This window comes from Ambystoma mexicanum, chromosome 2p (assembly GCF_040938575.1).
Source record: "Ambystoma mexicanum isolate Mex_15411 chromosome 2p, UKY_AmexF1_1, whole genome shotgun sequence".
In the NCBI taxonomy this organism is placed as follows: domain Eukaryota; kingdom Metazoa; phylum Chordata; class Amphibia; order Caudata; family Ambystomatidae; genus Ambystoma; species Ambystoma mexicanum.
Window position 1 is genome coordinate 21,771,443 of NC_090923.1, and position 16,024 is coordinate 21,787,466.

Below are 16,024 nucleotides of genomic sequence, written 5' to 3' on the forward strand. Positions count from 1 at the left end.
GCATAACCTCAGAAGCCCTAGTACCAGAGGCCTTCATCTCTCCCAGTCCTTGGACTCTGCCACCCCCATGTCCCGTGGTGCACAGGAGCCCAGGGCCAAGGGGATGGCAGATTACTATCCAGCCAAAAGTATGGGGTTCATAGGCCAGTAGCTCCCAGGAATGGATGGGCGAGCATCCGGGTATGGGCGCCCAAGCACAGTGAAATTTAGTGGGGAACCCCGAGAGAGTAGGCCCTCTAAGGGCATTCTGAAAACCTCTGCCCAGTTAGGTCAGTGGTGGGGGGGGGGGGGAAAACCCATCAAATTCGGGCAGCAAGGAGGGATCTGAAGACTCCTCTGAGCATTACAGGACACAGGAGACCAGGTCCCCACATTCTGCCAGCCATTCCCAGGCTTGCAGAATCCGGGAAAACCTGGAAGATCAGACAGGCACCTCTGGGAGCAGTGCTTCTGAGTCAGAGGATGAATGGACCAGGGTTACCCGGACCAAAAGGGCCAATAAGACAAAAAGGGCCTTGCTTAAGGACCCCTTAAAGCAGATTAAGGCAATCAGGAGCGTCATCACGCCTTATCATAAGAACGCCAAGTATTCTGTTTGGGAGCACTTGGTGCTCTTTGAGCAAATGATGGAGACTTTCCATTTGAAAGACAGCAGTAGCTGCATTCAGTATGTAAAACGGACATTCTCCCCAGAATACTCCAGTTTCTTTGCGGGGCTGGACGACCAAAACCATTCAAGATGGTCCACATATAGGGCGGCCATCTTGAAACACTTTTCTGTTCACCGAAACCCCCAAGAGGCTCGCAAGGCAGCCTACAATTTGCAATGTGGGGAGGATCAGGACCCACAAGAATTTGTGCAGGAGTTGAAGCGTGCTTTTGCGCAGACTACCAAAAGGGTGCGCACGGATAGCAAAGAATTTGTTAATACGTTTTTCCATGTCTTGCCCAAATACATAATGACCCAGCTAGTGAGAGATTTTCATGAGAAAAGATCACTAGGCTGGTCATTGAACAGGCCACCCGAATCTATGAGGTGCAGAAACCCATATAAAATAAAAATAACGCCCAGAAAAGTCCCAAACCGATCAGCAACACTGCTGCTGCCAAGGTGGCACAGGTAAAGGTTGCCTCCATGTTAGATTTGGATATGGGGGGGCCTAAAAACCTGCCTGCACCGAATACTTCTAAGCCCAGAAGGCCCTCGGGCCAGTCACAGACAGGGAGTCAAGGAGGTAGTCCCACAAATGGGGTCCCTCGCTCCCCTGACTATGTAAGTCCCCGCTACAAGGGAAACCGACCCATCCTGGGTTATGTGTGGACTCCTCCAGCCCAAGGGGAGGGGATCCAACCAGGCACCCAACCCAGGGAACTTCCCTCCTAACTTCCCCCAGGAGGGCAGAAATTCACCAAATCCTGGGCAGAACTTTTTCCCCAGGTATCCACCCAATTTCCAACCCCAAAATCATCCATCCTTCTTTCCCCACTTCCCTGAGCCCAGACCACCTAATCCGGGAGAGGGGATGCCAAGGGTGGAGGGGTACCCAAATCTTCCCAACCCAGGGTACTACCAGAGAAGGGATAGCTACCCTTCCCGGGATCAGCCCAGGGGAGAAAACAGAACCCCGTATCAGCCTGAGCGGGTTTCACAGATAGAGCGCCATGTCCAAAATATGGCACGGGATCTGGGTCACATGCTGAGGGCTCAACAGAACCCTCAGATGAGCATGCCGGTGCAGAATGCCCCAAACTCTGAGCCTGGTGCTCCAATACAATGACGGGAACAGCACTCCGATAACCCACCTGTTCCCAGGGAGGAGGCACAAGGGGAAGGGGGTGTAAAGCCTTGGAGGAAGCTTCCTTTCCCACTTGTAAACAGCCCCTGGAAACCCAGGAACCGGAAACAAAATCTCCTACCCCTGAAAGTCTGCCACCCAAGGAGCAGAGAGGAGGTAGGAAAAACAAAGGACCCAAAAAGACCCAGTTTGTGGAGGAGGTACAGATCTTCCCATTTGAGGGAGAGGGATCCTCAAAGGATCCTGGGAAAAGGATCGTCTGCTTCGGAGATGGGGGAACTCCTCCCAAAGAAAAATGGGTCCCAAGGGATTCACATCCAGACTGGGTAGATGTGGGGACTGAGCTAGCGCCGCCCATCATCTCATCCCAGAACCAACAGCATCAAAATCCCCTGGTTCAAACCCATTCTGGTGACTGCCTCCAAAAATGGGGAGGCCAGAACCGGAACCAGGGGAACTCGAATATCCTATTTCAGGTTGCCGACTTTTTCTTTCAGATTCCCAAGTCTCTTCACAGAATTCTGCCCAAATCTGTTCTCTCTCAATGTCCAAAACCAAAAAACCAAAAACTTAGCCCACCAGTTGTCAAATAATGTGCATTATCTGTGCCCCCTTGAGGAGAAGGAGGGAAGATACTATGCCCCGGTAAAAGTACAGGGGCAGGGTACAATTTGGCACTGGTGGACACTGGATCCCAAGCTACCCTTCTCTCCAAAAGGACCTTTGATGAACTAAATTCGAGAAGAGGGGAGAAATACCAAATTCCTCTCACCTCTCTTCCTGGACAACTTCAGAACTTTGACGGGAAGGAAATTACCGTCGAGGGGACTGCAGATTTGGACATTAAAATTGGGCGACACAAGGTGAAACACCCGGTCATAGTAGTGACTCCAGAGGGCACCCCTTGTTTACTAGGGAATGACCTCCTGAGAAGGTTGTCACCCTTAATAGATTGCGTAAACAAGGTCCTCTGGACCCAGACTAACCGACCAATAAAATTAAAACAGAGTGTCAACCATGTTAGTTTAAACTGCACATGCCACATGGTTGAACAAAAATCTGACCAAGTAGAATTTCACTTCCAGAACAACCAAATTCCAGACGTGACAGTAATAGCAGTAGGACAACAGACTGGTGATGGGGGGTCCTCTCTATTTCTGAAAATCAACCTTCCTTCCAGTTTAAGGTGGTATTCCACACTGGAAGGAAACACCCTGAAATTCTTTACTAATCCACAATCAGAAACTCCCACTCCTATAGTCCAGAAAGATGTGAAATCAGCTCAGAGCCTGGCTGATGTTCAGCAAATTGGAGAGCAGTTGTTCATCCCTGTTCAGTTAAATGATGGGAAGGACTCTGTTCTCGCTCAAGTGTGTGTGAACAACGGTAAGAGCTTCATCAGCAAAGCCATGTTCCGCCAACTCCCAAAAGATCCAGCCATTCCCACATTCAAACTGATAGACACATGGGAAATGGATCTGGAAACACCCAATTCCAAACATCTCCTGCCAAGCAGGTGTATTCTCAAAATCTCCATTGGCAACAAGAGCATAGTCCATAACTGTTGGGTCGTGCGAGACGTCACTGCCACCTTTTACTTAGGCAGTGACATTCTCAATAGCTTTGCCATTAGTTTGGACCTAATAAACTTCAAAGCTTGGTCCCGATTAGCGGATAATCCCATGGGCTTTGATGATCCAGAAAAAGCATTTAGGTCAGCTCAATTGCTACCTTATGCAGTTGAAATTCAGATTAAAGAGGAAGTCACCATCCCAGAAAGGACCCGACAATTCTCCCTGGAAGTGAAAGTTAAAAGAGGACAAAAATTGAACAACCCTGATGCTTATATTCATCTAAATGCTTCTCTGCAACAGCAAGGGTTGGGGGTAAACCCAACACCATTAGTCAATGTAGAAAATGACACCATTCCAATAGAGGTGGATAACAGCGACTTTAAGAGTATCACTCTAGCCGCAGGCACCATTACTGGAATGGCGGTTGATGACTGACATTTCTCCATTGATTTAGGAAATGAACTGTTAGGACCAATCCCCAAGGACTGTTTTGACAGTGACAGTGATGACAATACAACACCAGACATGATCTTTATCCGGCATGGGGGGACTTCCTGGTGTACACTTCCTGCCCTTATGGTAAGGAAGATGTGACTTGCGACTTCAGGAGGGATGAGGTGATTTTCCAGGTCCATGAGGGCTGCCTTTCCCAACTGAAGCCTCCAGTCCAAATCAGCACTCTGACCAGGGTGGTATTCCACACTGGAAGGAAACACTCTAAAATTCTTTACCAATCCACAATCAGACATTCCCACTCCTATAGTCCAGAAAGATGTGAAATCAGCTCAGAGCCTGGCTGATGTTCAGCAAATTGGAAAGCAGTTGTTCATCCCTGTCCAATTAAATGATGGGAAGGACTCTGTTCTCGCTCGAGTGTGTGTGAACAACGGTAAGAGCTTCATCAGCGAAGCCATGTTCCGCCCACTCCCAAAAGATTCAGCCATTCCCACATTCAAACTGATAGACAAATGGGAAATGGATCTGGAAACACCCAATTCCAAACATCTGCCAAGCAGGTGTATGCTCAAAATCTCCATTGGCAACAAGAGCATAGTCCATAATTGTTGGGTCGTGCGAGACGTCACTGCCAGGGACTTCTCCACCCAGCTGGTGGAGGCCGCTGAGATAGCAAAACCAGAAGTCTTTCCAGGCTTCAGGCAGATGGTTGAAGAGAGAGTCAACCTAGCCGATGCCTGTGTGACTCTGGAGCAGAAGCAAAAGTTGAAACAAGTTTTCTTGGATTTTCAAGATCTCTTTGCGGTGTACTCATATGACTGTGATCGCAACGACATCCACACAACAACAATTCCCACGGACCCTGGCATGACTCCAGTGTTTGTGAAGCAATATCGCTTGTCTCTCACATCCATGGAGTCCCTTATGGAAATAATTAAGAACCTGGAGTCCCGGGGGATAATCCGTCCAGTACACAGTACCTTCAATAATCCGGTGCTGGGAATATTGAAGCCAAACGGCCAGTGGAGACTCTGCGCCGACCTTAGGGAGCTCAACAAACTGGTCCATACTTCCCGATGGACTCTTCCCTACATTGACCAAGGCCTGGCCCAGATCCAGGGGTCACAGGTATTCGCTGCAATAGACCTGACCAATGGATACTGGACTGTGCCTGTCAGTAGGGAGGACCAATACAAACTGGCTTTTACCTTTGGGGGCCAGCAGTACACATGGACCCGGACTCCCTTCGGATATCTCAACTCCGGCAATGAATTCAACATTTTCCTACACAAGGCCATGCCCGACCTGGGTGCGAGGGGTAACCTGGTTTATGTAGATGATGTCCTCATCAAAAGTTCATCTGTGGAGGAACACATAGCGGAGATCCGTTATGTTCTGACACAGTTGAGGGCCGCCGGAGCAAAACTTTCCTTTCAGACAACAGTGGTGTAGAACACGTGTTAATTTCTTGGGGCATGAGATTACTCCTCAGGGTCTCTGTCCCCAGGAAAAGAAAGTGGAAGCACCTCAGAAACTGAAATACCCCACAATTCTGCGGGAACTAAGGAGCCTCCTTGGACTGACTAATTACAGCAGAAAGTTCATTGAGGGCTACGCAGAGATCACCAGACTCCTGATTCATCTCTTGAAGGGGGATGGGGGGTCAAGTGGGAATGGTGTCCAGAACAATCCGAGGCAGTAAGACAGCTCAAAAGAAGCCTCTCACAAGCGCCTTGCATAGCTTACCCTGTCAGAAACAATGAGTTTTTCTTGGAGACAGGGTTCTCTAATACATGCTTGACTGCAGTATTATATCAAAAGCATGACAAGGTCAATAAAGTAATCTCCTATGCGAGCAAAACGTTATCCTCTGTGGAGGAAAAATTCAACGATTGTGAGAAGGCACTCCTGGCAACGGTGTGGGCATTGAAGAATTACCGCCCGTTTTTCCAGGGGGAACACATCATAGCGGAGACTCCACACCAACCTCTGCAATATCTCCAAAGTGACAGAATCCGGGCCGGAAATGTGAGTAATTCCCGAATGACTTCCTGGATTCTGTCAATGCAAGGCTTTCCTGTGGAGGTCAGATATGGCCAAAACAAGAAGAGTCCCCTCGCGCAAGGTCTGGCTGACTTGCATGATTGTGCCAGAGAAAACTGTCTCGAGGATGAGAGCCTAAAAATCAAGGACAGCATGGAGGCATACCTCAATTCCCCCCACAAAGTCTTTGAAGAGGACATGTGTGATGGAATGCCCACTGTTTATGTGGATGGATGCTCTTACCATGTTGACAACAATGGGGAGAAAGAACTTGTGGCCGGCGTAGGGAATGCATGGGTGAATGAGGCCCCAGAACCCTCCGCTGGATACAAAATTGGTCCATGAAGTAGTCAGGTGGCAGAATTGATGGCTGTGCATCAGGCCATCCTCACTGCTGTCCAACATCAACTCCACAAACTGGTCATAATCACAGATTCAGATTATGTACGGAACGGGTTCATGGAGCACCTGGTTAATTGGAAAACCAGAGGCATCTTATGTGCTAATAACAAACCCTTGAAACATGGGAAGTTAATCCAAAATATTGATGATCTGGTCACCTCGAATGGGATGACCATCTACTGGAAAAAGATCAAGGGTCATTCCAAAGTAGAGGGACCAGACAAAACTGGAAATGACTTAGCTGATCAGCTGGCCAAAACCGGGGCCATCCAAGGGGATCTAATAGAAATTGAGTCCCTGTTGGGGGAAATCCAGGTCACTGCTATCACTAGGTCCCAGACAAATGCTCACAATGATCTTTCAACTGCACAATGAAGTAAGGAGACGCCAGATTCTGATTTGATTACGGCTCAAAAAGGGGATCCAATAATTGGTAAGTTTTACCAACACATTGAGGACCCTGAGAACTTTCCCCTGATGGATACCGATTACATTGGGAAAGAGGACCTCAGAGTGTTGATGAAATGTCCAAAAATGTTCCGAATCCAAGACGGTTTGTTGGTAAGGAAATCCCAAGCGGGTCATGATCAGTGGGTGGTTCCTACCTCATTCCGAAGCCTGATGTTAAGTCACAGCCATGATGCAGCCACCGCCGGTCATAGGGGGTTTCATACAACACTTGAGATCTTAAGAGAGGTTGCATACTGGCCACACATGGGGCAGGACCTCGACCAATACTTGAAAGGGTGTCTTGTGTGTGCACAGTTTCAGCCAACATCCCTCATACACCGTGCGCCTCTCCAAAAGAGGGAGATGACACTGCCATGGTCAGATTTACAAGTCGACTTTATCGGGCCCGTGGTTCGCTCCTCTAGGGGCATTAAGTACATGTTGACAGTGACATGCTTATTTACTAAATGGGTGGAATGTCTCCCGGCCCCAAAATGCAAGGCAGAAACAGCAGCTGCCCTGATGATCAACCACATCTTTTCGCGTTTTGGTCTGCCACAAAGGATTGAGTCAGACAGAGGTAGCCATTTCACCAGCAAAGTAATGACAAAGATGTGGGAGGTACTGGGGGTTAAAAGGAAGCTACACATTTATTACAGGCCAGCCTCTTCTGGTGCAGTTGAACGTTACACAAAACCATTGTGAGCATCTTGAAAAGGTTTGTGCCAGATTCTGGGCCAAGTTAGGATATTCGCTTACCTCTTGTACTAATGGCCATCCGATCTACCCCTTCATCTGCAACTAAAATGTCACCGTTTGAGCTGATGACTGGACGCAGGATGGTGCTTCCCCAGCATTTGCTCTACAGGAACCAAGAGCAGTCATTGATCAATGCCTTCACAACTCATGAGTATGTTGAAAATTTAAGGAAACACCTTCAAAATGCTTTTGCCTATGCTCAGCGAAATCTAGAGAGATCAGCTGATAGCATGAAGACCCACTTTGATTTAAAAACTACTAGGAAAGAATACACTGTGGGAGACTGGGCCCATCTATACAATTTCCAAAGGAACCAGGCCAAACAGCGGAAATTTCTGCCTACATGGAAGGGACCTTTTGAGATTGTAGACAAGATCTCACCAGTCGCCTACAAGACCCGCATCCCCAAAGGCAGTTTGGCGGAAGGGGAAGACAAGGGGGTCCATATTAATCAGCTAAAGTGTTGCCATCCCAGGCACACTCTGCAGCAACTGGAGGAGTCCTCTGGAATCCCAGAGGGGGTCGCTCCAGATTAATACATTTCCAACCCTAAAATATTCCACATATAGCCTCTAAAATACAATGATAAGAATGCAAATGTCTCCTGATTAAAAAAAAAATGTATATGTTCACCCGACTAAATTAATAGTGGTGGGGAAATGTCTACGAATATGTCTCTGCTGCTTTTGCTTTGTCATCCTAGGAGAGATAAAATCATGGAGACTGCCCAAGGAGGATGACCCGGGGACCGGGAGCAAAGATTCGAGAGGCCCGGAGTACCGCCCAATACTCCCATCAGGACCGGTGAGGAGAACAGATTGATCCAGCCAGATGGAGGAAAAGATGCAGAACTTTGCCATCTGCGGAATCAGAAGGAGATGAGGCGAACATCCCAGTCTTGCCAGTTCCATTGATGAAAGATCAGAATGGCCATCACAAGAGGGGGGCTTGTGGGATGTTTTCACCCACGCATCCAAGCCCTGCAACATCATTGTGCATTACTGACAGCGGAAACACCATAATGGCCGCCGGAAAGCATGCTGCTGGCCAGAAATCACCAGATGGTGCGCAGTGAAAACCTGACAGATAGACCATCATCCACTCTTGCCTCTGTCAGTGTTAATACAGGAAACCATTGCCAGCCCCATCCTTTGGCTGCCCACAGAGCAAAATCAGTGCAAAGGAATATAGTGCTGGTAAAAATCCATTTTAATTAATGTCAAAAATTGCTAAAATCATGGCTCACATAACCACTAAAAAGGCCCATCTTCTTGTTGGGGGGTCAACATCATTCTCCTGCAAGAATCTACATGATTCTGAGGTCCACAGAAGCGTATCTATATTTGAAAAAAGTATATTTTGAGGATTGCTTACTGGTAAGGCAGCTGTAAAAAATGGGTGCAATACCGGTGCTTGACACTGACCGGCGCTAGCGATCTAAATTCTGACAGGAGACCTGTATTTCTGAAGCTAAATTATAACCGGAGTTAGCTGAGACTTCAAAGGCTGGCTGTCCCCGGGAAGCTTCCACACCTAGCCTTCCCAGCAACAGCACAGGAAATCACACAGTCATGTTAACCAGATGCAGAGTGGCACCCTGGTCTGCTGACCTCAGTCAAGACAATAGACTCTTTCAATTGAACAGAATATGCTGATTTGGGTGTGCCTGAGCAACTGCTCTGGGGGAAGGCAAGACATCTGATCTCTCTGAGTCAGAGCCAAGTTTCTAGGGGCGGAGACAAACCACTGTGGATTCAGAGAGTCCAGAAAATTTATGTTTTATTAAATTGCTTATAAAATATTGTATCAAGCTGACAGAAATGTACAATTTGGGGATTCTTAATATGAAAGATACACCCACAATTTGAGACTAAGCTGGACGTTGTGAGATGTTCTGAGGCCAAACCCCGTAATTATTAATATTGTAGACACTGGGTTCATACTAGAAAAATGCAAACTTACAGTAATATGCGCAGAGAGGGGGTGTACCTCTGTGTAAGATTTGGGGCGAACCCAATATTGCGAAACCCATGAAAATTGCAAATAAGTTGTCATTTCTGAACCCAAGCTCATCGAAAGAGCAGGGTTGAACAGAGACCTGTCTTAATTAATTTGTAAAGTGTACATGTAATTTCAACAACTTGTGTATCTGGGAAGCATGTCTGGTTATGAAAAATTGTTTTTCTAAGTAAATGCTAAGGGGTGGGACTTCAGCCAAGCCATAAACATAGCATCACTCTGACTCATTCTGACTCACTGTTCCCTTCTCCAGTCAAGTCACAGTAAATCCTTTAACCTATCAGGATCCTCAGAGGGTTGGGCATAGAAAGTCAGCCTCCACACCCCCTTTGGAAACACATAAAAAGAACCACTGAAACCCAGATAGGGACTTCTCTTTCCACTTTCTTGCGCAGCACTTTGCCGGACCAGACAATATCCAGAAAAACTCTAGGCTCCAGAACTTAGACTCCAGATAGACTCCAAAACCACACTCTAGAACTAAACTATAGAACCACGGAGAAAAGGGGCCTAACCCAAAAGCTGAACTCTTTTCAGAGGCCCCAGAATCCAGCAACCTAACCAAACTATTCAACAGCCAGGCGAGCTGTTTGATTCTGGCTAGAACCCTGTGCCAGAACCATATCCAGACCCACAAAGCAGAGCTGTATCCAGACCCAGACCAGACAGCCGTGCAGTGCCGAAAGCAGACCCAGACCAGACTGCTGTGAGCAGAACCAGTGCCAGAGACTGTCCGGTGGAGACAGAACCGCAGTCCAAACCTGACCAGATCCGTGACAAGGTCGCATTCCTTCCAAAACTATGAGTATCTAGAACTGTCCAGAACCCATCTCTTAGTTTAAAGTAATCTTATTCAAACCATTTCAACCTGTCCAGAACTGCATAGAAATCATGTGTCCATTCTGTGATTTCAAAGCTGCAAAAGTGTCATCCTGAAATCTTGACTTTATTTTTGAAAATCTACCTCTTTTGAACCATATGTCCTAGAAGCGAGATTTAACTTTCATTTTAAAGCTAATATCCTCAGCTTTCCAACAAAAAACGACAGCTTATAGTTTTTCCGTAATCGCGCTTTATGCACTCGGAAAAAGTGCTGCGAATTAAAACGTTAGCTCATGCCAAAATAGTTGCTTCTTGCTTTCCACTGCTGAAATTCGTTTTCACGCTGATAATCATTCATGAATCATTGCTAGTGTTGACCTGAACTAATTCAAAGTAGCTATCACCTACCCTGAATCTCCTATAGGGAATTAAAATCATTTTTAGCATATTTCTCACTTCATTGCAAATCACATTTAAAAGTATTTTTGCCTGTTTAAAAGCATACTGGTTGCTCTAAGCTTGCTGGGGGGGGGGACGGGAACTGAACTGCTTTTGATTGTATTCCTGAAAACCTGTGTGCCCTCATTTCCATCTCTTCATATTGCATAGGGGGGGAGTGAGTTGTCACAAGGGAAAAAGTGACCATATTATCTCTTTTTGAATCCATATCGAGTTTTTATTTCTGTGCCTACATTCTTTATCACTATTGCATTTCCTTGAACCATAAAAGTAGTCTCTGCTACCTTATCCTTCCTATACCAACTTCTAAGTAATTAAAGAATTGTGCTACTGTCATATTATCCATTGTTGATCACTGTTATATTCATAAGTGTGCTATCAAATATTAATGTATTCATAAAAGTGTGATATATGTATTGTTTAATGTTTGCAATAAACCTTTTAATTTGCAAAACAAACCTACTTCTTGGCTCAGTCAGGTCAGGGGGATTCAAAGAGAGGAGCGTTATATAAGGGTTTGTCATCCAGATTCAAAGAACTTGACATAAACATATGTAAATAAGGGCTTCCATTGGGCATCCCAGACTAGGCATTGACTTAGTTGGATTGCAGGATGGAAGTCACTTATACATTGTATTTTCCCTTGTTCCCTCCATTGCCTTGAAAGCTTTGAAACACATTGTTTATAGCTGCTATATATAAACTATCATATCATAGCATACGTTTTCTTTCATCTACCACCCACAGAAGAATGCGTCTGTGAAAGATGAAATGGATTATTGAAGGAAAGTATTGCAAAAATAAATATTACCCTAAAGAAGGGATGACTATGTTGCCTACCGCTTGCTTTATATGCCCTATGAAACCAGCCTGGCACTGATCACCATCTAACTCCTTATGAGTTGGTGACTGTATGCCACATGAGAACTCCCCTTGCTCCTCCAACTAGGTTAAAAACTGATGCCCAGAGTGTAGTGAAGATGCTAGGTGACAAGATGCATGATTACCTAACAACAATGACTGCAAGTGTTTCTTCCATGTCTCAACAGGTCAAGAACTGAAGAGAAGGGGTCAAAGAGAAGTGACAAAGACGATCAATCCATTGAAGCAGAAGATTTCTTAAAACAACCCAGTCTGTACCCAGTGGACCAGGTGCTGGTACGAAAGTTTATACGCAGTTGGAGTACGCCCCATTTTGAAAGACCATATGAGGTGGAAGAAGTTACCCCTACAGCAGGCAAGTTGAAAGGAAGAACAGCCTGGTTGCATTTGCACAACATCAAACCATATAAAGGAGAAACCCTGACCCCTCCTGCAACTACCGATAGTGAAACAAGAGAAGAAGTTCCACACATGCAGACTCGTTCAATGGCCAATAGCAAAGACAAGGACAATGAAGAGCACAGCAGCACTTTAAAATTAGAGACCAATACCTTTCAACATTGGATAAGGAATAAATAGGCTTGCAGTTATCCTGGAACCTTTTTAGATAGGCTCAAGGAACAATGTTTTAAGGTACCAGAGCTGAGAGAAAAGAAGTGTATTTCATCTTATGTTACCCATTATAATAACCTTACACACATTCGTGTATGCTGTCTGTACTTACATATTACAATCTTATCCTGCTTTAGTAAGAAGACATGTGAATATAGTGACTTTTTTGGAAATCCTAAGAGTAATCATATTATTTTCAGAATAATTATAGCTATCATCTTGCAGTTCTTGATCTAAAAGTGTGACCCAGAGTTATATATATATATTCAGAATTAAAACAAGATGAGGAGACTCCAGAATATAACAGGCACATTGCCATCAAGAAAATCGATGAGCTTTCATGGAATAATAATTGTGCTATCATTCTGTGTTATGATTTGTGTTTTCTCCTGATTATTATGGCATACCTTCACACCCAACACCTCACTTCTGGCTATGACCCGGTATCTCCCTAAGCTACACCGTGCATGTGGCTGTGACACTGGTGCTCCCCACCCGACACGTCACTTGTGGCTGTGACCTTGTATCTCCCCAACCACCTCACTTGTGGGTGTGACACTGTGCACCCCACGTGACACCTCACATGTGGCTGTGACACTGTACCTCCACACCCGATACCTCACATGTGGCTGTGACACTGTACCTCCCCACCCGACACCTCACATGTGGCTGTGACACTGTATCTCCCCAGCCGACACCTCACGTGAGTCTGTGACCTTGTATCTCCCCACCCGACACCTCACATGTGGCTGTGACACTGTACCTCCCCACCCGACAACTCACCTGAGGCTGTGACCCTGTATCTCCCCAACCAACACCTCCCATGTGGCTGTGACACTGTACCTCACCACCGGACACCTCACATGTGGCTGTGACGCTGTACCTCCCCACCCAACAGCGTACATGTGGCTGTGACACTGGTGCTCCCCACCCGATACGTCACTTGTGGCTGTGACACTGTATCTCCCCAGCCGACACTCACATGAGGCTGTGACCTTGTATCTCCCCACCCAACACCTCACATGTGGCTGTGACACTGTACCTCCCCACCCTACAACTCACATGAGGCTGAGACCCCGTACCTCCCCACCGGACATCTCACATGAGGCTGTGACTCTGTATCTCCCCAGCCGACACCTCACATGAGTCTGTGACCCTGTATCTCACCACCCGACACTTCACTTGTGGCTGTGACCTTGTATCGCCCCACCCACCACCTCACATGTGGGTGTGACACTGTGCCCCCCCACATGACACCTCACATGTGGCTGTGACACTGTACCTCCACACCCAACACCTCACATGCGGCTGTGACACTGTATCTCCCCACCCAACACCTCACATGTGGCTGTGACCTTGTATCTCCCCACCCGACACCTCACATGTGGCTGTGACCTTGTATCGCCCCACCCAACACCTCACATGTGGCTGTGACCTTGTATCTCCCCACCCGACACCTCAAATGTGGCTGTGACCTTGTATCTCCCCACCCAACACCTCACATGTGGCTGTGACCTTGTATCTCCCCACCCGACACCTCACATGTGGCTGTGACCTTGTATCTCCCCACCCGCCACCTCACATGAGTCTGTGACCTTGTATCTACCCAACCGACACTTCACTTGTGGCTGTGACCTTGTATCGCCCCACCCACCACCTCACATGTGGGTGTGACACTGTGCCCCCCACATGACACCTCACATGTGGCTGTGACACTGTACCTCCACATCCAACATCTCACATGTGGATGTGACACTGTACCTCCCCACCCGACACCTCACATGTGGCTGTGATCCTGTATCTCACCAACCGACACCTCTCATGTGCCTGTGACCCTGTACCTCACCACCCGACACCTCACATGAGACAATGTTCCTTTACACAAAATAGCTCCTCTTGCGTGTGATCCCAGGCCCAAGGTCCTAACCTGTAGCCGATGTCACACCATTTCTGGCTGTTGATGTGGTAGTTCTGGATGCCCTTCACAACCCTTGTACAATGGGCTCTGTTGCTGCAGGCCGGTCCCGCACTGTGATGTATGACGACGTTGGCCACTGGTGTCGCCATAGCCCGGTGGCAGTTCACACGTTGAGCACCCCATTGTGAACGGGAGATGATGTTAGGGCACCCTGTTTAGGAGAGAAAGGGAGATGTTAGACACAAGGGCACGCTGTTTAGGAGAGGAAGGGAGATGTTAGACACAAGGGCACGCTGTTTAGGAGAGGAAGGGAGATGTTAGACACAGGAGCAGCTTTCCCCTTTTTATCGAGTTATTGTTGAACACAGACCATTGTCTGAGCGGATATGTTTCAGTGCATTCTAAAAAATAAATAGACCTTCATCAGGCTCATTTTTACAGATTGGGATTTCTACACCTTTAAAGCAATTCTAGTCCAAGATTATTATTAAGGGGAGGTCTATGTGAAGTTTGGAGGGTCTTCATTAGAGTTATACGGAAGGTGGTATGCAGGATAACCTGTGCCTCCACTTCCCTAGGGAATGATTGGGGGCAAGGGCTTTAACCCTATTGAACATCTGCCCCAAACGGGAGCTAGGATGTCCCTCTTAATGCAAACAGTGGTTTGTCTTTATGAGCTGGGCTCAGAGTTCGACAGAAGGCGAAGCCCCAGCTTCAACATCTGTACTCCGGGATAATGTGACAACCCCAAACATTATTTATACCAGGTCCGTAGGGTGCTCTCCCCACACATGTACCTGTCACAACCTTCTGAGCAAACATTAAATCAGCTCTGTTTAATACTCACCTTTCTGAACGATTTATCTAATGCAGACAGGGAAAGTGAGGGAACAGAACATGCATGTAATATACACTGGATTTACTCAATGAGTACCCCCCCCTCGCTGCCCCCTCACGACAGGAAGAACGAGTCCCAGTGTATATAAATTATGTTTGGTTAGTCTCGCTAGACCATATACCTTTATAGTCCTACAATTCACCAATACCAAATATCAAACCCCCACTCGCTGTGGGCTCCCTTACGCCACATCTGAAAACATAGACCCCCCCACTTGTGGGCTGTATCATCACCATGTCACAGTTTCTCTCCTGAATGGGCCCCTTCCACTGCTGAACACCTGCATTGTGCAGGACTCACTCTAATGCAGCTCAAAGCACTTCCAACATGTCAGCCAAATAACCAATACAGCTTGAGACAATCTGAAATGACAAAGCACAGATGCATCATGGGATGACTAAATCCCTGCTTGCTGCTCCCTACTCATAGGCAGCTGAGGCAAACCTCCAATCATGTTTACATGGAATAAATAAAAACAGAAAACATCTTGCAGTGGCCTGTAAACCATGCCTGTCTGTTTGCAATTGCATAAAGAGAAAAGCATACAATGGATTTGCACCTGGGGAAGGCCGCTCAGCCAGTCAGGTGGCTGGAACAGCGGGCGAGAATACACAGTATACGGAACACTGTTCCAGCCACCCAAGGCCCTTTCCAGGGTGGCGCCATGTTGCTTGTGGGGCGGCAACAGGGCACTTCGTCCTGTTGCCTCCCCACGTCCCCACCCTCTGTCCCAACCCAAAAAGATAAAATACCCCCCACCCCACCAATTTACCTACTGGCCAGACCTGTGTGCTCCAGTCCCGGGCCTCCTCCCTTCCGCTGCTGCCACTGAAAAGGGACTGAGTCCATTTTCCTATGGTGGTGGCCATCTTTTATATGAAATGTTTCGGGAGAGCCCATCTCCTAAAAAGATTGTTTTACTATTCACACCTCG

The 16,024-nt window shown here is 47.1% G+C and overlaps 1 protein-coding gene across 1 annotated transcript in view; it reads right to left on the bottom strand.

Moving 5' to 3' along the window:
- The window catches only part of LOC138565822 (peptidoglycan recognition protein 1-like), a 53,656-nt gene that overhangs the window by 22,309 nt on the left and 15,323 nt on the right, over window positions 1-16,024 (bottom strand). The window contains exon 2 of the mRNA XM_069643007.1: window positions 14,202-14,403. Within this exon, the coding sequence (XP_069499108.1) occupies window positions 14,202-14,403 (202 nt within the window). The remainder of the gene's footprint in view (window positions 1-14,201; window positions 14,404-16,024) is intronic.